This window comes from Bubalus kerabau, chromosome 16 (genome assembly GCF_029407905.1).
Source record: "Bubalus kerabau isolate K-KA32 ecotype Philippines breed swamp buffalo chromosome 16, PCC_UOA_SB_1v2, whole genome shotgun sequence".
Taxonomy (NCBI): Eukaryota; Metazoa; Chordata; class Mammalia; order Artiodactyla; family Bovidae; genus Bubalus; species Bubalus kerabau.
The window spans coordinates 68031141-68051665 of record NC_073639.1 but is presented as its reverse complement, the minus strand read 5'-3'; the positions used below and the strand labels follow the sequence as shown (position 1 = coordinate 68051665).

Genomic DNA, 20525 nt, shown 5'->3' with positions numbered 1-20525 from the left:
CGGAAATCCCTTGTCCATTTGTTTGTTCTTTCAGGCAGCGTGCAGAAGCCCAGTTAAACTAAGAAAGTCTTCACTGAAAAATACAAGTCCTCTTCTGGTGTAGCCTCATGCCCTCACGATGGGTTTCTGTCATTCATTTCTGGTTTTGTTCCCTGGCCTGGAAGTCCATTTTTTCATTTCTGATAGGCAGAGCCTGGAGAGGGTGAGGGGGACAGACTGCAGGTTTCTAGAAGGCTTTCCCCATGGGGAACTATCCTGGATGCAAAGACTTTGTGTAGCAGGAAATGCCCACACCCAACATTTCCTGATGTGATGGCAAGAGCCCCAATCCTGTTTACTTGCTGGGTGATTGCCTGGCTGGGCCTCAGTCTGCCTATCTGTAAAATGGGATCTCTTTCCCCCAGCGGCTTATTGGCCTACAACTTTGCTGTTCCCAGTGGCCTGCTGGCAGTGTTCCTTAGGACCTGTCAGTTCTTCACCAAAACTTTTTGGCCCCTCAGACCCACTCAGCCCTGCCCTCCCAAGATGCCTGGTGACACAATTATTGGACACATCCCTCGGTGGTAAACCTCTAACTTAATCCCTGGCAGGTGGCTGTCTCCCTGCTTGAATAGCCCATTGGTGGGATGAGAGAGAGAGTGGACAGAACGCCTGATTCCGCACCTGTTTAAACCTCACCAAATGACAGGAGCTTTTTCTTTTAAGTTTTGTTTGTTTCGTTTGGCTGCACTGTGCCTGCATTGCTGCGTGCGTGCTTTCTGAGTTGCGGTCAGTGGAGGCTGCTCTCTAGTTGCGGTGAGCAAGCTTTTCGCTGCGGTGGCTTCTCTCGTTGGGGAGCGCTGACTCTAGGGTGCTGGGGCCTCGGCAGTTGCAGGACATGGGCTCAGTAGTTTCGACTCCTGGGCTCTAGAGCGCAGGCTTAGTAGTTGTGTCCCAAGCTTAGTTGCTCCACGGCATGGGGGATCCCTCTGGACCAGGGATCAACCCTGCATCCCAGCCGTTAGCAGGTGGATTCTTCACCACTGGACCACCAGGGAATTCCAAGATTTTTCTTAAAGAGCTGGAAACCCATCAGGCCCCAGCAGAACAGAAGCAGGAGTTAGCAGTGACATTTTGGAAACCGGAAAGCAGATGAACAAGCAGCCTCTGGTTAACGGAACCAAGAGGTCTGAGCCATAAGGAGCAGAGAGAGAAGCTGAGAGCCTGTGTCCCGAAGGCACCGGGATCAGCAGCATCGTGTGTTTCTGCGTCTGGGGACCCCAATGTGAAGAGGACAAGGTGACAGAATCCCAGGTCTCCCATCTGCCCAGGTGGCTGGGGGCTGCCCACTTCCACCCCAGTTGCATGCAGGCGGTTTGATCTCTGGAGGGTGGGAAGTAGAAGGTCTTTGGACTGGACACTGATGAGCATGGTGGAGCATGTGGGGCCTACTTCCCAAACCGGAGGATGGGTGCTGTGTCGCTGCTGAATCCTGAAAGCTGTCCTGTCCTCCAGACCTTTCCCAGTGCCTGGCCAACCTTTAACTTCCAGGTAGAAGGCTGAGCACCAAAGAATTGATGCTTTTGAACTGTGGTGCTGGAGAAGATTCTTGAGAGTCCCTTAGACTGCAAGGAGATCCAACCAGTCAATCCTAAAGGAAATCAACCCTCAATATTCATTGCAAAGACTGATGCTGAAGCTCCAATACTTTGGCCACCTGATGCAAACAGCTGATTCATTACAAAAGACCCTGATGCTGGGAAAGATCAAGGGCAAGAGGAGAAGGGGACTACAGAGGATGAGATGGTTGTATGGCATCGCTGACTCAATGGACATGAGTTTGAGCATCTCTGGGAGATTGTGAAGGACAGGGAAGCCTGGTTTGCTGCAGTTCGTGGGGTCACAAAGAGTAGGACATGACTTGGTGACTGAACAACAGAAGCCCCACAGATTTGTCCTTGCTGGGGGAACTGGACCAGCCAGCAAGGATGACTCGAAAAATACTTGGAATTCCCCAACACACAGCCCTCCCTCTCAATCACTCTGCATTGAGCTTAGGGTTCAGTGACTTCACCACATGCCCAGTACTTTTCATCAACTCTGGTTCCTGCTCTTGGTCCTGAGAGAGCAACCAAGGCTTATCATACATTCAAGTGCAGTTTCGAAGATGGAAGGCAAACCACAAACACCCAACCAAAAGGGACACAGGAAACATGGGAGATACAGAAACCACATCAGGAGAAGAGAACTTGGAAAAGCTATCATAAATACCCTCATCGGGGGTAGGGAGGGTGCCGCACACATAGGAACAGGGTGCATAGGAAAGGGGACATTTGCAGCCCCAAACCATGTTCTTGAACATTAAAAGCATGCTATTAGAACAGTTAGGAGCTAAGGCTGAGGGAATAGCCCAGAAGGAATAAGAAAAGAGTAATAACAGAGGGAAAAATATATAAACTTGTGGGCCAATTCAGGAATTTCAACATCCAGATAATAGGAGAAAGTGAAGAAAAAAGAGGCAGTTAAGTCACTAAGGAGATTTTGTTGTTGTTCAGTCACTGAGTTATGTGCAGCTCTTTTCGACCCCATGGACTGCAGCATGCCAGGCCTCCCTGTCCTTCACTATCTCCCAGAGTTTGCTCTAACTCATGTCCATTGAGTGGGTGATGCCATCCAACCATCTTATCCTGTTGTCCCCTTCTCTTCCTGTCCTCAAATTTTTCCCAGGTTCAGGGTCTTTTCCAATGAGTTGGCTCTTCACATCAGGTGGTCAAAGTATTGGAGCTTCAGCTTCATCATCAGCCCTTCCAATGAATATTCAGGGTTGATATCCTTTAGGATTGACTGGTTTGATCTCCTTGCAGTCCGAGGGACTCACTCTCGAGAGTCTTCTCTAGCACCATAGTTCAAAAGCATCAATTCTTCAGTGCTCAGCATTCTTTATAGTCCAACTCTCACATCTGTACATGACTACTGGAAAAACCAGTAGCTTTGACTACCCGGACCTTTGTCAGGAAGGTGATGGAAAATTTGCAGATAAATCTCCAGATTTCAGTTTCCAGAGTGAAGGAACCTGACAGCTTCCCAGTGTTACTGATGGAAGTAGACACATACCTCAGCATATTCCTAAAATTGTTCCCTAAACTTATAGAATACTGGCGAAAATAGAAGAAGCTACAAGCTTCTGGATAGGAAAAAACAGGTCACCCTCAAAAGGACCAAGGATCAGCATAGCTCTGGTTCTAGCATTCTTGAAAGCCACAAGAACAATGGCTGGAGGCTTCCAAAATTCTTAAGGAGAAGGCTTTCCCTCCTAGGATTCCATGCACAGCTAAATGACTGGGTCCAGTGTGAGGGCAGAAGGAAGACACTTTTAGAACATGCAAGGCCACAGAACATGTGCTCCCCCGAACACATTTTCTTAGAAAGCTACTGAAGGATGTCCTCCATTGAAACAAGAGAGTAGATCAAAGAAGAGCAAGACATGGAGGACAAAAAAGCAAAGGGATCTAAGAGAACCAAAGGAAGTCTCTGGGGCGAGAGCGACAAAAGAAGCCTATACAGCCGGGACCAAGACAGGCATGTTGGGGCATCACTGTCGTGTGTCCTGCCATTTGTCATCTTTTTAACGGGACGAAACTACTGTAGGATATGCCCTGGCAAGACGAAGGGTCTATCAAAAGAGAGGGAGCCAGGTGGTGCCCTGAATTCGGGGGTAAAGCCCCAGGAAAGGCACAGGGAAGCCGAAGGATGTCAGTAAAGGGAAGTCCCAGCTGATGGTTGTACAGGGGTTTAGTGGACTCTGTCCAGATGAAAGCAGTGTTGAGGCTTTCAGGAGGGATGTGGCCAGTGAAAAAGCAGTGGAACTGATTGTCTTACGTGTCCTGCTGCTGCTGCTGCTAAGTCGCTTCAGTCGTGTCCGACTCTGTGCGACCCCATAGACGGCAGCCCATGAGGCTCCTCCGTCCATGGGATTTTCCAGGCAAGAGTGCTGGAGTGGGGTGCCATTACATGTCCTAGGAGGCTGAGGAGTGAGATGAAGATGCAAGGAAAACCAAGCTTAAAAAAAAAAAGTCATTAACTCCAGGGAAAAAAAAAGGAAAAAGAAAGGGACATCTGATATGCCACAAACCCTCACCTGTGAATAATGATCCCAGACCCATAAAACACCATAAATTTACCAAATCACAGGATACCTGTGTTACGGAGGTTGGGGAAAGGGGATGGGGTGGCTGCTTAAGAGCAGTAATTCCATGTCTGCCAAGATAACAAGCTCATAGATGGATGATGTCTTAATGGATGACTCACAAGATAATGTACACACATTGTTCAGAAGCATGGAGATGTGTAAATGCCTGAGTCAAACATGATTTCCTCTGGAGTGGGGTTCTAGAGGGGCGATGGGACAAGGACCTTCTATTTTGTTGTTATACATTTCTTTATTGTTTTCAGGTTTTTTTTAAGCTTGATATACTAGTACAGAAAAGCACACGAAAGGTACAAACTGCTTCACAAATATAAAGTATTAGAATGTGTACTTCTCTGATCTTAAACTTGTACCCTGTTGTAAGTTGGGTTTTTTTGGGGTATTATTTGAGTTCCTAAATTGTGAGAATTTATATAAAGAGTGAATTGAAGATGAAAAACCTGAAAATATAGCTTAGGACAGATCAGGGGGTCTCTTCTGCTTCTTGTGTGACCTAACCTCTTGAAGTCTCCTTGTAAAGTGTTTCAGAGTCCGCAGAGAGAGACTGCAAAGCTGCAGGAGTCTGATGGAGTTTGGCTTCTCTGTGGAAGTGAATGTCCTAGGGGCCTGCGCGTCCCCAACCTGCTTGCTCACGGGTCTGTCCTGTTCCCTTGCAGGCCCAGCATGTCGGGGCTCCACCTGGCAAGAAGGGGCCGAGAACAGAAGAAGGTGGACCTGCACAGAGACTTCACCGTGGCTTCCCCTGCTGAGTTCGTCACACGCTTTGGGGGGCATCTGGTCATCGAGAAGGTATAGGTGGGGTCCCGGCACTTGGGGTGGGGTGGAATAGGCCAACCTGCCTCAGGCTGCAGAGAAAGGCCCGCCCGTTGGTGAGCACTTGCAGGAGCATGAGGTACCCTCGGAGGCTCTCAGAGATGAGATGAACCCTGGGGTAGCACATAGCCTCCAGCACAGGCCCCCTGCCCTTTTCCTCTGTCCAGGTGCTCATCGCCAACAACGGTATTGCCGCCGTGAAATGCATGCGCTCCATCCGCAGGTGGGCCTATGAGATGTTCCGAAATGAGCGGGCCATCCGGTTCGTAGTCATGGTAACGCCAGAGGACCTCAAGGCCAACGCAGGTACTCCGGCCCTGACTCCCTCCCTCTCTGCCACGCCCCATCCTCACCTCCTCCACTCAGCCTGGGCCAAGTCCATCCTGTACCCCAGAGAGCATTGCAGGATACCTCTCCCGATTCTATATTTACTTCCCAATCTTCTCTATTTAATTAAAATGTCTGCTGCTAACAAGAGTGACCCATAAGCCTTATAAAAATGCAGATGGTTAACATGCAAAGTGGAAATGTCACCTTTGAGGAGCGTCCATGTTACAGTAGCTTGGCATCTTTCCCTCCAGATGCTTTTTTCTTGCACGGGTATGTGCTGTGTTTTCAATCGTTCCTTCATGTTTCTACTTATTTATCGCTCCATGTCTATCAGCATAGATCATTCTGTTAATAACTATTGGGCAGTTTGATTTTTCTACAGTCCATGGGGTGGCTAGAAGTTGGACATGACTGAGCGACTTCACTTTCACTTTTCACTTTCATGCATTGGAGAAGGAAATGGCAACCCACTCCAGTGTTCTTGCCTGGCGAATCCCAGGGACGGGGGAGCCTGGTGGGCTGCCGTCTATGGGGTTGCAGGGTTGGAGACGACTGAAGCGACTTAGCAGCAGCAGCAGCAGTTTGATTCTTCCCCTGAACAATTGTGTCCCTTTATAGATTCTGCACACAGCAGCCAAACAGATCTTTTAAAACACAACTCAGTTTCCATCAGCATGCCCCGCCCCCCACCCCGTGTCCAGCACCAGCTCCCTCACCCCCGAACCTCCCCATAGTGAAGGTCCTGGGCTCTGCCCTGCACTGATGGAGTCTCCGTTTTATTTACTACAGTGAGGACAGGTTTGCTTGTTAGCCCCATTTTACAGATGAGATAATTGAGGCACAAAGGTATGACTCAGTTGCCCAGGGACCTGGGGATTGGAACCGTGGGCTGAGTTCACAGCCTGATGCTGTGGGGTCAACTCCTCACACTCAGGCTAAAATTTGAGAACCTCACCAAGGCGAGTTAAGGCCTCACATGACTTGGCCCCTGCTGGCCTCCCAAACCCCCATCTCCTGCCTCTCAGCCTCCATCCCTGGGTCCCTGTCCCACTGGCCTCATCAGTGTTGGCCTCGCTCTTTTCTGTTGCAGAGGCTTGGAAAGTTCTGGACCATTTGCTGACAGTGCTTTCCGGAAGCTCTTTGCACAGCAGGCCTCCACTCCCCCACGCACAATTTGAATGTTATAGCTCTCCTGGCCATCCCTGTCAGAGCCCTGGTACTGCCCACAGCCTGTGGTTACCCTGCTTGTTTTCTTGTTTATCTTCTCCAACATGAAAATAAAATTCAGCAAGGAGTGGGTCATGGCCTGATGCCTTGATCTGTAATCTCTGGAACTTCTCCCGTCACCAACACACCACATTGGGTCAGCATCAGAGGCCAGCGGGCCAGAAGGAAGCACTGCTCTCGAGTTCTTTTTCCAAGTCTGCACATAACATTCAACAGTTCCTTCTCAGGGTCTTAGAGAATGTCATAGTACAGATGTACTAACTCCTGACTTTTGATTGAATCTACTTTGCACAGTTCAAAACACTGCCCTGTGAGGAGGGACTTCCCCAGTGGTCCAGTGGTTAAGACTGTGCTTCCAGTATGGGGGCCTGGGTTCAGTCCCTGGCCAGGGAAGTTCCACAGGCAAAAAATAAAAACACACTGCCCCGCAAACACCCTTTTACATGTCTTTGGCCTCATTGATGAATGTTTTTTTAGAACATGTTCTTAGAAGTAGGATTTCTGTGTTTGAAGAGCATGAGTATATTAAAATCAAAGCATTGTATTGTATTCAGCAATGAAAAGGAAGGAAATCATCACGTTATAACACAGGTGGGGCTTCCCTGGTAGCTGAAATGGTAAAAAATTCACCTGCAATGAGGGAGACCTGGGTTTGATCCCTGGATGGGGAAGATCCCCTGGAGGAGGGCGCGGCAACCCACTCCAAGTATTCTTGCCTGGAGAATCCCACGGACAGAGGAGCCTGGTGGGCTGCAGTCCATGGCCATCGGGTTGCAAAGAGTTGGACACAACTGAGTGACTAGGCACATATTACAGGTGAACCTTGAGGACATTACGCTCAGTGAAATAAGCCAGTCACAGAAAGACAAATACTGGATGTTTCCACTTACATGAGGTCCTGAGCAGTCAGATTCATAGAGACAGAAGGCAGAAGGGTGGGTGCCAGGGGCGCTGGGCAGCGGGATGGGGAGGGGTCACTTCATGGGTATCAAGTTTGAGTTGCATGAGATGAGAAAGTTCCGGAGATCTGTTTCACAACAGTGTGAATATACTTGACAGTATTTGAGCTATGTACTTAAAAAGTGATTACGATGGTAAATTTTGTTATGTGGCTTTTTTTTTTTTACCATGATTAAAAGCAAACATTGTATTGTTTAGTGGCAAAACACTATTAAGATACCCAAGAATTTTTAGGGAGTTCCCTGGTGGCTTAGTGATTAGGATTCCAATCTTTCATTGCCATGGCATGGGTTCAATCCCTGGTCAGAGAACTGAGATCCCACAAGACACATGGCACTGCCAAAAATTAAAAATATATATAATGTTTTAAAACCCACGTCTAATCCAACTATATTGATAGCTTGCTTCCTTCTTTTTTGTTGCCTTCCAGGCCATGACCAGACACACATATATTTTCACACAATTAAAGTCTAACTCAGTTCTTTCTTCAAACTATCATATACATTCCTCCACTGTGATCCTAGAATCGTCATGGTTATCCTTTCAGTGGCTATGCGTCGCTGTGTCCTGTCCTCGACTTGGGTCTGTCAGTCCTTCTGATCACCTCTCTCTCGTTTAATTCCAGAGTATATCAAGATGGCAGATCAGTATGTCCCCGTCCCAGGAGGGCCCAACAACAACAATTATGCCAACGTGGAGCTGATTGTAGACATCGCAAAGAGGATCCCCGTGCAGGTAAGTCACACGGGCTGCCCCAGTCTGCCTGTGATGGGGACGATGCCCTGAACTCTGGAGCAACCCGGTTCCACAGTTCGGAAGGGATGGAGGAGCTGGGTCCTAGGAGACTGTGAAATCCAGGGCTGGTAGGACCCAGCAAGGAGCTTTTGGGGTGTGATGGGAGGCGGATTCTTGAAGAAAGACCTCTATTCATGCCTCTGTGTGTTTGCAGGCGGTGTGGGCTGGTTGGGGCCATGCTTCTGAAAACCCCAAACTTCCGGAGCTCCTGCGCAAGCACGAGATTGCTTTCCTAGGTAGAGTGCGCCTCCATCAGATATGTGGGAATGGGGGTCTTGATGGAATTCTCGCTAATACAGCCCTGGAAGGAGGGGGCCTGTCTGATGTTCCCACATCACACGTTCATGGTCAGGAGCAACTGAGTCCAGCAGTGGGAGGTCACATGGAGAGGTTGACCAGCCCAGGGAAATAGCTGTTACCATGGTTACCGCAGCAGAATGATGCTGGGGCAAGCAGAACCCTTTGCTGGTGTTCCTGTTGGTACTGAGATACCATCCATGTTCAGATTTCTAACTCAGGTTGGAAATCTTTAGGCCACACCTTTGCTTGGGCTGTTCTTAGGCCTTCGGAATGCCCTCACCCCCTCGGACCAGAACCCCTCATCTCTGCTACTTATTAGGTAAAATTATACTTATTGTTCATGGCATCTGTTTGTTTCAGAATTCAGATGGGTAATTTGTAAACTTTACTCAGTTAGGTTGTCTGTCATCCTTGTGTGTAAATTGGAATCATTTACCATTCTCAGTAAATCCCTGTTGCTGCTCCTTAACCTCTGGGCCCACAACACAGACTCATGTATACAGCAGCTTGGTGCTAAGTCAGTACCTGATATTCACCTGAGGGTCTGCCTGGTGACCTGTGCTCACTGATGGGTTCTTTTCCATGGCCTCTCATTGGCTGTCACATGGGACTCTCATTATCTCTCATTTTTAGCTCTGGAAGTTGATGGTCCAGCCCTGGTGCCAGCCAACCACAGCCTACAGGCCAAATCCAGCCTGCTGCCTGCTTTTGTAAATAAAGTTTTATTGAAACATGGCCCTGCCCATTCATTTATGTACTGCCTATGGCTCATTATAGAAAAAGTTTGCTAACCCATGGTCTAGTGTTTTGAGGTGCTGGCTTGCTCCCCTTGGTCTAGTTTTTTGCTGGTGAACTTTGTATAGGCCACTTAGCTTAAGCTATAAATCCTGTTTACAGTCCACATGTATTGAAAGTGGACTGACGAAGTAGCGGACTAATAGATCTTTTTTCTTCCCCATCTTGATGTTCAGTCCTTGAAAGCTGGGACCTGGGGACTTTTCTTTTGTGTACCTGATCAGCCCCCAGTTTTGAGGGCCTGAGTCTGCCTTCCCCCTTGCCCCACCCTCAGGCCCACCCAGCGAGGCCATGTGGGCACTAGGAGACAAGATCGCCTCCACCATCGTGGCCCAGACTCTGCAGATCCCAACGCTGCCCTGGAACGGAAGTGGTAAGGGGCCCTGAACTTCACTTGGGGAGGACGCCTGGGCCCAATCTTGAGAGCAGAAGGGGTGATAGGAGTATGCTTCTTTAATTCTTTCATTTAAAAATTTAAATTATCAAGAAAGTAGTATGATATCTTTGTAGACATCTTAGAAAATAGGAAAAGTGTATGAAAAAGAAATAGAAATTGTTTATAATCCAATGACCTGGTTTTGATCATTTGTTTTATTATTCCAGCCTTTTTTCTAGGCACATCCGTTTAAAAGCCAGAGCTCTTATAGTTAATAGTTTGTGATGTGTTTTTTTTCTCACTAGTCTGTCTATGTCAATAAATATACTTCACAACACTTTAGGTGCCTGCGTAGGATTATACAGATATACCTTAATTTACTAACAGTCCTCTGTAGTTATACTTTTGGTTGTTTCCAATTAATTTTTTTCTAAATATGAAAATATTTAAAGCCTTGATAATCCTGTAGCTAACTCTCTATGTACATTTTAATAATTTCTTTAGGGTAAATTCCTAAAAGTGGAATTTTTCGAATAAGTTAAAAAAACAGGAAAACATTTCAAGAGTTTCTAAACAATTTGATTTTTTCCTATAAAGATTGAATTTTAAATTTGGAGTGAAAAGTTTGTTTTTGTTTTGTTTGTTGTTGTTTGTTTTTGAAATCTTCATAGGATTTTAGAAAGTAGTGATTGACATTACAAATGACTCCATAAGATAGAGTTGGTTTTTTAAAAAAAATTCAGATCAATATGGCTGTTCTTGGTAGACTCAGTCTGAATTGTCTTAAGCTTGGTTTCCCATTCGGGGTCGAGTTGGTCCTTAAGGAAATGAAAATGCACGGTGCGAAACTGAAGGACTGTGTCTGAATTCTGTTCACCCAGAGGCCAGGTCTAGAGCCGCTGTGCTGGGAAGAGGCACTGTATTTCCGTGTAGCGTCTAGGCTGTTTTGGGGAGGATTCTGTTTCCTCTGTGACCCTCCAGGTCTGACGGTGGAGTGGGCGGAACACAGTCTACAGGAGGGGCAAAGGATCAGCATCCCAGAGTCCATCTACAACGATGGTTGCGTGAAAGATGTAGATGAAGGCTTGGAGGTAAATGCAGATCCTTGGAGGGGTGGGGGGGACCCAGGAGCCGGAACCTTCTCATAAGCCTGGTAGCAGCAGAAACTGTCTAAACCTCTAAAGAAGTCTGTTTGTCCTTTGCCCTCAGGCAGCAGAAAAAATTGGTTTTCCCTTGATGATCAAAGCTTCTGAAGGCAGCGGAGGGAAAGGAATCCGGAAGGCGGAGACTGCTGAGGACTTCCCCATCCTGTTCAGACAAGTGAGCTCCTCGCGCCGCGTGTTTTTCCCTGTGTCTTTGGGAATTGTGCTTCTTCGGTTGGTGGCTACCAGATTCTTTCCACTAATGTTCTTGTGTCACAACCAAGAGGACACTTGGGGGAGCTGAAATATCGCTGTGTTGTGTTACAAATCGAATGTATGCATCTTTACTTGAAAAAGTCCAAGGCTTGGGTTGATCTGTACACTGTTTGCTTAGATGTTTGATTCTGTGAACCAGTGTGTCTGTAAAGGATTTCAGAGATATTTGTTTGTGAGAATATCTATCTGTGACTAGTTGTCTATCGAGAGATGGAATATTTTGTACAGTTTAGCAGTTTCAGTATTTCTAATGTTTGTAGACGATCAATTTTATCGTTGGAACAAATCGTGTATTTACTTATTTGTAGCTGGTTTTCTACTTTTAAACCATTTTGCCTGGCGGATGGGGGAAGGAATACATTAGGAGACTGGGATTAAAATATGCACGCTACTACATTTAACATACATAACCAACAAGCACCTACTGTGTAGCCCAGGGAACTATACTCAATATTATGTAATAACCTATAAGGGAAAAGAATCTGGAAAAGAAAAAAAAAAAAAACAAAACCCAGCATAACTCCTGTTAGCCACTGGGTTTCTTTCCAGTACTTTTCCTGTAGTATATACTTTTGCATAGACCTTCATATACTTCTAGATTTTTTTGCTTTTTAGTTACTTCGTTTATTTCTGACGGTGCCGAGTCTTCGTTGCTGCGCACTGGCTTTGTCTAGCCGTGGCAAGCATCCTCACTGCAGCGGCTTTCCTTGTCGGGGAGCACAGGCTCTAGAGCATGCGGGTCGGTGGTTGTGGTGCACGGGCTTAGTTGTCCCAAGGCATGTGGGATTGTCCCAGACCAGGGATCGAACCTGTGTCCCCTGCATTGGCAGGCGGATCCTTAACCACTGGACCACCAGGGAAGTCTCCATAATTCTGTTTTATTATTTTTCACAGAAGTGGGATCCTCCCATGTGTTACTGCAATCTGCTTTTTTTTTTTTTAATTGTCTTACAAATAACTCCATGTGAATCGTTGTTTTTACTTCATCTTCTACATTATGTATTTTTGATCATTTTTGATTTTGAGAATATTATATCTTTGAGAAGAGGTAAAACTAAAAGATCAACAGGACCATGGGAATCCCTGCCATTGTTGCGCGCTCTCCTTGGAGAGCTTCCTGCTCCAGCCCTGCTTCCCCAGGGAAGAGCCTGCCACCCTGCCGTCCCCCACCCAGGTGCAGAGCGAGACCCCTGGCTCCCCAGTCTTCCTCATGAAGCTGGCCCAGCGCGCCCGGCACCTGGAGGTCCAGATCCTCGCCGACCAGTACGGGAACGCAGTGTCCCTGTTCGGGCGCGACTGTTCCATCCAGCGGAGGCACCAGAAGATCATAGAGGAGGCGCCGGCCACCATTGCCACGCCGGCTGTGTTCGAGTTCATGGAGCAGGTGGGCTCTGGGAAGCTTGGGTGGGGGAGGCATCTCAGCTCAGCACCAGCAAAAGCTCTCAACACCCAAGTTGCCAAAGTGGAGTGGGTGTCCAGGAAGAGATGAAGGGGCAGGGGATGGAGGGAGGAGATGAATTCAGCCTCACGCAGGTTTACTGGGCTATGATCTCTGAGGCCCTGAGGTCATTTACACACTGCAGGTCCTCAGCCTGCATTCGGTCAGGGAACCGGGATGTTCTCCCCCCCCCCCCCCCGAGAAAACCACCGGCACCCCCTCCTTCCCCATCTTGTCTGCAGTGTGCCGTGCGCCTGGCCAAGACGGTGGGCTACGTGAGCGCAGGGACTGTTGAGTACCTCTACAGCCAGGACGGCAGCTTCCACTTCTTGGAGCTGAATCCCCGCCTGCAGGTGGAACATCCCTGCACGGAAATGATCGCGGATGTCAACCTGCCTGCTGCCCAGCTGCAGGCAAGGAGACGGGCTCTGAGCCCTGCGGTGGCTTCTGCCTAGAGCTGGGGGTGGGGGTCTCCTGTCCTGCTTAGGTCAGACCTCCCTCCATTTGGACTGGCCTGGTCGTTTCTTCCTGCTGGGAGTTACTCACACACTTTGGCGGGATATGACATAGGTCCCTTTGAGTGGGTCACATCCTAAGACCCAGTAGACTCAGTGTGATCCTTTGGCTCAGCTGGTGTCCTCTGTCGTCTGCTTCTTCCTCATTCCTCCAGATCAGCTTTCCCTGCGTCCTTCACAAAACTTTCTTTAGCTCTGCATCTGGACGCTGTTTCCCCTCCCTTCCCACCTCCTAAGAGTCTGTAACTTTTATCTGATGCTCATTATGTGTTGTGACTGTTGCTTCTTTGCCCAAGGACACGGCTCCATGGGGGCAGAGGCAAGCTGTCTTTTTCTTTCCTCGCATCTCCCATGTTGTACCGTCTTGTGGACCCAGGAGGAGCTCAGTAGATTCCAAATCATTCACTGCACCGCTTCCTCCATCACCTCTAGCTCTGGGCTCTGTGTTCGAGGACTGACCCTCTCACGGGATGGACTTCTTGATTTCAGATTGCCATGGGTGTGCCGCTGCACCGGCTGAAGGACATCCGGCTTCTGTACGGAGAGTCCCCGTGGGGGGTGACACCCATTTCTTTTGAGACCCCTAGCAACCCTCCCATTCCCCGAGGCCACGTCATTGCAGCCAGAATCACCAGCGAAAACCCAGATGAGGCAAGTCCGGGGTGGTGGTGGGGGGCCTGCGTTTCCACCACCTCCAACCTCCCAGCTTGGGGCAGACCCCGAACCTTAGCCTGGAGGAGACGCCCAGACCTCACAGTTTACAGACGAGGAAATTGAAATGCGGGAAGGGAAGGGATGAAAGGGTTTATCCACAGGTGCTGTGTGCCAGGCACCAGGCAGATGCCTGGTGTGTCAGAGGACAGCCACGCCTCTGGGCATTGTCACCTATATCACAGCTCCAGAGGTTGGGGCCACCCGCCTCACGTCTAAGACCTGCTGAACGCAGGGCCAAGTCCCAGTGGTGCACTAGAAAGGTCACGTATGTCCATCTTTGGGACGGGCAGCTGGGTTTAATGCGCGATCCTTGGATTTGTGGCCCTGTGAACTTTTGACTACAACATACAGTCTAAGGCAGTGGTCCCCAACCTTTTTGGTACCAGAGACTGGTTTCATGGAAGACAGTTTTCCCGTGGACCAGGGTGGGGGCGGGGATGGTTTGCGGGTGATTCAAGCACATGGCATTTATTGTGCCGTTTTTTATTATTATTATTATTACATCAGCTCCACCTCACATCATCAGGCATTAGATCCCAGTGGTTGGGGCCCCCTGGTCTAAGGAGCCCCTCTGTGGCGTGTTCTTACTTGTGCCTTAAAGTACCAAGCAGCTGGGCTCTGTCACAGTTTACGTGTATACTAACAGTTGTCACATAACTGCCGTAATCCACCACGATTTAGTTATTCAGTGACTTCATTCAAGAAACTTGGGATGAGAGAAGTTTTATCCCCTCTCCTGTGGTGACTGCATTAGCTGGGGATCTTTGGCTGAGAGCGAACAGTCAATTCCAGTGGTGGGCAGGCAGAATGGGAGGCTTTTATGGGTTGATGACTTAGTCACAGGATGGAGGGCCATGTATAGAAAAAACCCAGGCACCCGAAACTTTGCATCTCTCGCCTCCAAGCATGTGTGCCAAAATGAATGCCTTTATCACAGGCAGTCCCAGCCGGAGCATCAAACCCACCTCTCCCCTTTTACCAGAATTATACTCAGAAGGGGACGGGTCATTCTCACAAAGGGAACTTAGGTGTGTATTAGCATCAACTAGGGCTAACACTGGATTTCTGTATCTGCCAGACTTTTCGTAGTCTAGAATTGGAAATCCCTCTCCTCTTATATTTAAACATTTTCTGATCGACAACGGCAAGCATATAAAATCAGTAGGTACCGTCACTCAGCTCCATCAAGTGATTACCGGTCCCCAACTCCGTTGTTATCTTTCAACTTTTTTTTTTTAAGAATAAAAATTCCACGCCTTGGCGTGCTCACATGGATACACCTGCACTGCTCATGACAACTATCAATGTTTTATTGATCACACCAAGCTCTTGGGTGTGGGAGGGGCTCTTGGGTTTTCCTAGGATTTAATTCTGATGAAAATAGATCTGGAGTAATAATTTCTTCTGTTTTGAACTTTTTCTGTCTGGGCTCCAGGGGTTTAAGCCGAGCTCTGGAACAGTCCAAGAATTGAATTTCCGCAGCAGCAAGAATGTATGGGGTTATTTCAGCGTGGCTGCGACTGGTGGGTTACACGAATTTGCGGATTCCCAGTTTGGGCACTGCTTCTCCTGGGGGGAGAACCGGGAAGAGGCCATTTCGTAAGTGTCTCCCTTCCTTCCACACCTTTCTTTGAGAAACTAGAAATTATTAGCCTGTGGCTTCAGACGTAGAGCAGTTTAGGGGATGAAGAGCAGACCTTATCTTAAACACCTTATGCCAAAGTCCAAGAACACAATCTGTCCTCTTCCCTCGTTTGAGACCTGTGACGACATACATGGAATCAGTTCACCAAGGTCACTGATTTGAGCTTGTTGCAGGTTGAACTTGAAGGTGATCCAAAGAATGTTCAAGGTGATTCCAGGAATTTAAAAGGTGCTAAGTGCTATAGCTTTTTATTTAAAAAAAAAAAAGGTGCAGGGGGGCCCTCTTTTAAATTTAAGTCTCTTAAGTAGTTCCCCGAGAAATCCACATTGACAAAGAAGCCCTCAAATGCCAAAACACCTACATCTTTTTAAAAATTGAAGTATAGTTGATTTACAGTGTTGTCTTAATTACTGCTGTATGGCAAAGTGACTCAGAGAAGGCAGTGGCACCCCACTCCAGCACTCTTGCCTGGAAGATCCCATGGACGGAGGAGCCTGGTAGGCTGCAGGCCATGGGGTCGTGAAGAGTCGGGCACGACTGAGCGACTTCACTTACACTTTTCACTTTCATGCATTGGAGAAGGAAATGGCAACCCACTCCAGTGTTCTTGCCTGGAGAATCCCAGGGACGGGAGAGCCTAGTGGGCTGCCGTCTATGGGGTTGCACAGAGTCGGACAAGACTGAAGTGACTTAGCAGCAGAAGCAAAGTGATTCGGTTAAACATATATATATATGTACATTCTTTTTTAAAAATATCCTTTTCTGTTATGGTTTATTATAGGATGTTGAATACAGTTCTTTGTGCTATACAGTAAGACGTTGCTGTTTGTCCATCCTATAGATAACAGTCTGCATCTGCTAACCCCGGCCTCCCACTCATCCCTCCCCCACCCCCTCCCCCTCAGCAACCACAAGTCTGTTCTCTATGTCTGTGAGTCTGTTCCTGTTTCATGAATACATTCATTGGCGTCATATTTTAGATTCCATGTATAAGCGATATCATCTTGTGTGTTTCCCCTATAACACTCTCCCTGATTTTATAGAGAGTGGAGTTTTCTGCCCTTTGGACTGGACATGTGTTTGATGGGGGGTGGCCCTCTGGGAAACAGGAGGTGGTTACAGCCAAGCGCGTGCAGGCTGGCGACTGCCCTGTGCAGAGTGGGGTGCTGGCATCGGCCATCTGTCCGTGCACGCCAGGCACACTGGGGAGCTGGGTGGACAGCTAGAGAGTGACTCCTCCTTGGGATACTGAGGGATTTTGACAGGTCCAGCAGGAGACAGAGTCAAAGTGACTGGCAAGGTTGATAACAATTATAATCACTAATTAATCATTTCATAACAGCTAACATTTACTGATCAGGGACCATGTGCTTTATATGGATTGTCTCATTTGAATCCCCAAGTACCTGTGAGAAGGCAGGGTTATCCCCCCATTTTCCAGATGAGGACACTGAGGCTGGGGCAGTTTAGTCACTGGCCCAAGATTTGCTGGGCCAGCCCATGCTGGAGGCTGTCTGATTCGGGACCCTCTCTTCTCTGAGGTTCTGGCTCATTGGGAACCACGCTGGAGCTGATGACACATATGTTAATTGGGAAAACAATCTGTGTGCCTTCCCCTCAAGGAACATGGTGGTGGCTTTGAAGGAACTATCCATCAGGGGCGACTTCAGGACCACCGTGGAATATCTCACCAACCTTCTGGAGACTGAGAACTTTCAGAACAACGACATTGACACCAGCTGGTTGGATAACCTCATTGCCGAGAAAGTGCAGGTAGAGGGCTGCACGCATCTCCCCTGGGGGTCCTGGAACCACCACCCTCCCCCAGCTCCCTGTGGCCTCGGTCCCTGTGGATACTGATGCACAGAGTCTCTCCCAGGCTGAGAAGCCAGATATCATGCTCGGGGTTGTGTGCGGAGCCTTGAACGTGGCCGACTCCATGTTTAGAACATGCATGACGGACTTCCTACACTCACTGGAAAGGTAGGGCGTAGGGGTACTTCCTTTCCCCTCTTGGGATACATGTTGGTGGCAAGTAAGGCAGACACATGCATTCTTTGGGTGCGAATCAGTCACCACACATTCAGTGAACCCCTCCTGTCATCACTTTCTCCTCCTGCCTTCAGTCTTTCCCAGCATCAGGGTCTTTTCCAATGAGTCGGCTGTTCGCATCAGGTGGCCAAAGTATTGGAGCTCCATCTTTGGCATCAGTCCTTCCAACGTGCTTGCCTCTATAGAATTCCTCAGATAAACCTGGGCTGCCCTGGAAGAGGCTGGATGATTGGGGTTGGGGGATGAGAGGGATTCTCAAGGCCAAGACAGCCGTCATCCTGCAGACAGCCACGTACATACTCATGCTGACTTGTGTAAGTTAAGTTACAACAGGCAGGAGTTCAGAGAGGAGGATGTGAATTTGAGAAGCAAAGCAGGTTATAGGTCACCTCTATAAATGAGTCAGGTGACCAGCGAAATGGACCCCATGAAGATGGCCAGGAGGTCCCTCTTAGGATGGACCAGGGTTTCCCAGCCTCTGTACCACTGGCATTTGGGGCTGGGTCATCTTTTGTGGTGAAGGCTGACCTGTGCCAGATGGGACGTTAGCTCATCCAAAGCATCCCCTCCTCCTCCTCCGGAAGTCAGGACAATCGAGTGTGTCTCCAGATACTGCCATCTGTCCTCTGGGGAGAGGCAGAAATCTCCCTCCCCCCTGCCCCGCCCCCATTGAAAACCACTGTGATAGGCAAAGGAGACTACCAAAAGGGAAATAGAAGGATGAAAGTTTTTAGTCCTTGAATTATATGCTTTTTAAAAGGATATTTATTTGGCTGCACTGGGTCTTAGTTGCAGCCTGTGGGATCTAGTTCCCTGACCAGAAATCAAACCCAGGCCCCCTGTATTGTAAGCGCCAAGGCTTAGCCATTGGACCACCAGGGAAGTCCCAGACAATGTGCTTTTGAATGGTAATAGAGTCACAATATGGGCTTCCCTGGTGGCTCAGCGGTAAAGAATCTGCCTGCAATGCAGGAGACCTGGGTTCGATCCCTGGGTCGGGAAGATCTCCTGGAGGAGGGAATGGCAACCCACTCCAGTACTCTTGCCTGGGAACTCCCATGGACAGGAGCCCGGCAAGCTATAGTCCATAGGATTGCGCAGAGTCGGACATGACTGAAGCATGTGAACAGCGGCGGCAGAGGCCCTGCCCGTGCGCTGGTTTCTTTCATAAGCAGGTGGCAGGATTCCCACGTAAGGACTTGTTCCCAGAAGAAGCAGTGTGGAGTTTGCTTCTTGGGAAGCCCTTTTGAAATTTCACATCCTGCAGCAAGACCAGTTTCCTTCAGTTCTAAGGGATATCAGGTTCCTTGGGTCTGTCCATCCTTTGACTTTATCAACCAGCCATGGTGATGCTTAGGAGAAGCAAAGAGAAGGTGGCTTTTAAAGTCCAGAGAATGGATGGCCGCAGAGTTCTCGGTCACTCCTAGACTCACTGCAGGTCTGTCTTCTCTCCCAGGGGCCAGGTCCTCCCCGCAGACTCTCTGCTGAACATCGTGGACATAGAATTAATCTATGGAGGCGTCAAGTACATCCTCAAGGTAAAGGTCTCTATTTCTTGGATGTCTCCAACACTCTGGGGGCTCAAGGGAGTTTTATTTCTGCCGCGCACCACCCCTGCAATGGATTTTCCATGCCTGCTCCCGGGACTCCCCTTGCAGTCCCGTGACCTTGAGACCTATGGGCTTTGGGTTCAGAACCCGTAGGCTTGGGCCTCATGCACAAACAAGGCATTATAGAGCATGCATTGGTTCCCACGGCTGCCGTAAACCGGTGTCTTCACCGGTTCCAGAAATTCATTCTCTCTCAGTTCTGGAAGCCAGAAGTCCAACATCAAGGTGTTGGCTGTGCCGAGGTCTCTTAGGCTCCCAGGAACCACCCCTTTCCTAGCTTCCAGTGGTCGTGGACAGTCTTCGGTGTTCTTGGCTTAGAGGTTATCACTCCAATTGCTGCCAGCCTCTGGCTTTGTACGGCCACCTGTGAGTGCGTCTGTGTCTGTCTGTCTTCATCTTCCTCCTGTGCCTGTCTGGGTCTCTTCTCGTCTTACAAGAATACCAGTCAGACTGGATTCAGGGCTCACCCTAATCCGGCATGACCCCTCCTTAACTGACTACATCTGCAAAGACCCCGTTTCCGAGTAAGGTGACATGCCGAGGTTCTGGGAAGGACGTGGACCTGAGGGGACACTGTTTAGCTCCTCACAGCATGCGAGCAGAACCACGGCTCAAGGGCAGAACCTGTCCCCACAGGTGGCCCGGCAGTCTCCGACCATGTTCGTCCTCATCATGAACGGCTCTCACATCGAGATCGATGCTCACCGGCTGAATGATGGGGGGCTACTGCTGTCCTGCAGCGGCAACAGCTACACCACCTACCTGAAGGAGGAGGTGGACAGGTGTGTGGCCGGGGACACCCAGAGCCAGCTCCCCCCACCACCCACACGAGGTCCGTGTGCAGGTTCAGGCTCTTAGCCGAGGCATCTTCTCCAGGACCTTCTGGGGCTCTTGGGGAGGTTCATCTCGAGGGTGGAATCCCAGGCTGCAGGTTGGCATCCATGGAAGGCCCCTAGGCATCCCTTTTCTAGCAATGTGGATGGATTCAGGGCTGCCAGCTCCACAGCCGGCGAGGTGTGCACTGAGTCCCAGCAGCTCCGGGTCTGAGCTGCAGTGTCCACACCCGTCAGAGCAAGGCTGGGAGAAGATGCGGTTATCTAGTTAGGGTAGTGGCTATTTATTTGAGCATCTGTTGGGTCAGCCAAAACGTTCGCTTGGGTTTTTCTATGAGATGTTATCTACAAATAAACTTTCTGGCCAACTCAATACTTAGCCCAGGTGTCAGGCTAGGTGTCAGCAGAGACCCGTGGTCACAACTCATGGAGTCTTGTCAGGGAAGAGATACATCGAACAAGCGGATGGCAGCAGGGAAGGTTGCTATGGGTCAGGATGGGTGGAGCATGGGGTGACC

The 20525-nt window shown here is 49.0% G+C and overlaps 1 protein-coding gene across 7 annotated transcripts in view; it reads left to right on the top strand.

Annotated features, from left to right (window-relative positions):
• Window positions 1-20525, top strand: part of ACACB (acetyl-CoA carboxylase beta) — a 115043-nt gene that overhangs the window by 40074 nt on the left and 54444 nt on the right. For all 7 annotated transcript variants that reach the window (XR_008703604.1, XM_055550714.1, XM_055550716.1 and 4 more), the window contains 15 exons: window positions 4843-4975; window positions 5167-5305; window positions 8142-8251; window positions 8466-8547; window positions 9681-9779; window positions 10764-10873; window positions 10992-11102; window positions 12375-12584; window positions 12881-13051; window positions 13643-13804; window positions 15303-15466; window positions 17135-17285; window positions 17392-17495; window positions 19021-19102; window positions 19811-19956. Coding sequence is in view for 6 of the 7 variants with exons in the window: in XM_055550714.1 (XP_055406689.1) it covers window positions 4843-4975; window positions 5167-5305; window positions 8142-8251; window positions 8466-8547; window positions 9681-9779; window positions 10764-10873; window positions 10992-11102; window positions 12375-12584; window positions 12881-13051; window positions 13643-13804; window positions 15303-15466; window positions 17135-17285; window positions 17392-17495; window positions 19021-19102; window positions 19811-19956 (1974 nt within the window). In the remaining variant the exon portion in view is untranslated. The remainder of the gene's footprint in view (window positions 1-4842; window positions 4976-5166; window positions 5306-8141; window positions 8252-8465; window positions 8548-9680; window positions 9780-10763; window positions 10874-10991; window positions 11103-12374; window positions 12585-12880; window positions 13052-13642; window positions 13805-15302; window positions 15467-17134; window positions 17286-17391; window positions 17496-19020; window positions 19103-19810; window positions 19957-20525) is intronic.